General features: G+C 36.5%; 1 gene segment (V, D, J or C); it reads left to right on the top strand.

Moving 5' to 3' along the window:
- Positions 1 to 654: 654 nt before the first annotated feature.
- Positions 655 to 1,137, top strand: LOC126387045 (immunoglobulin heavy variable 3-23-like; the record flags this gene model as incomplete). The annotated part of the segment is given in 2 exon segments: positions 655 to 792; positions 878 to 1,137. Coding segments are annotated over 2 exon segments (309 nt in total), but the record flags the coding sequence as incomplete, so codon positions are not given.
- Between the last annotated feature and the right edge of the window lie 3 nt (positions 1,138 to 1,140).

The raw sequence follows: 1,140 nt of genomic DNA on the forward strand, positions 1-1,140 counted from the left end.
ACGATCAGCTGATTCAGTTTAAATGTAAAGATTCATCAACAAAATGCAAATGAAGGTTGCTCATGAGAGTGTGTGAAAAATGTGTAATGAAATTAAGATATGACATGTAGCTGAGCTGTCTTTAGGATGTAGCCTTTAGTGGTGGCAGCATTTATACACTGTGTTTTAGTGGTTTAAAATTGATTTTTTCATCTTTAAATATTGTGCATAAGATTTATTAACAAGAAAAAATTCAAAATTACAAGGCACAAGCAGTAGCACAGCAAAAATTAAATGGAAAAACAAAATGTCAATTTTCATGTTGTCATGTCAGGTGACATGTAATGTTTGCCTTTTTCAAACCAAGCCTTCAAGTTGATTTTCATACTACATGCACTCAAACATTTTTTTCTTATATATTTATAAACAGCAGCAATTTTCCATTATTTTAACATTGCATTAGACGTTTCACAGCAAAAAAAAAGAAGTTAAAATGTTAAAAAAAAGAGGCTTACAGTAAAACAAGGATAATAATAACATCAGGTTGTCGTGAGAGATGATGACAGAAATGATTCTTTAAAAAAATCACACAAATACTGGTAGTTGGGAAAAAAGCCAGAATATGAACATTAATTTTAAGGAGACATTGAACAGAAGACTCTGTTTATGAAAAAGGAGGAGTCAATGCAAAACTCAGATATCTTCCACCTCTACTTATCTGACTGCAGAGAGGAGGACAGAGAACAGTGGACACACAGTTTAACATGATGGACTATAGGACAGGACTGCTGCTTTTAACTATCTGCTGGGCAGGTGAAGATTTTACCTGATTTTTATATTAGGTTTTCTTTTAGGTTGTAAATGTGTTGCATGTCATGGTCTTCTTGCTGTCTTGCAGGTGTTAATGGTCAGACTCTGACTCAATCTGAACCAGTGATTAAAAGGCCTGGAGAATCTCACAGACTGACCTGTACAGCCTCTGGATTGGACTTTGATGGCTACTACATGAACTGGGTCAGACAGGCTCCTGGAAAAGGACTGGAGTGGGTTGCCAGTATCAGTGGTAGCAGTGGCAGCATCTACTACTCTCAGTCAGTCAAAGGCCGGTTCACCATCTCCAGAGACAACAATGTCGATCAAGTGTATCTGCAGATGAACAGT

The sequence above is a fragment of the Epinephelus moara genome, unplaced genomic scaffold (genome assembly GCF_006386435.1).
Source record: "Epinephelus moara isolate mb unplaced genomic scaffold, YSFRI_EMoa_1.0 scaffold1619, whole genome shotgun sequence".
Classification (NCBI taxonomy): domain Eukaryota; kingdom Metazoa; phylum Chordata; class Actinopteri; order Perciformes; family Serranidae; genus Epinephelus; species Epinephelus moara.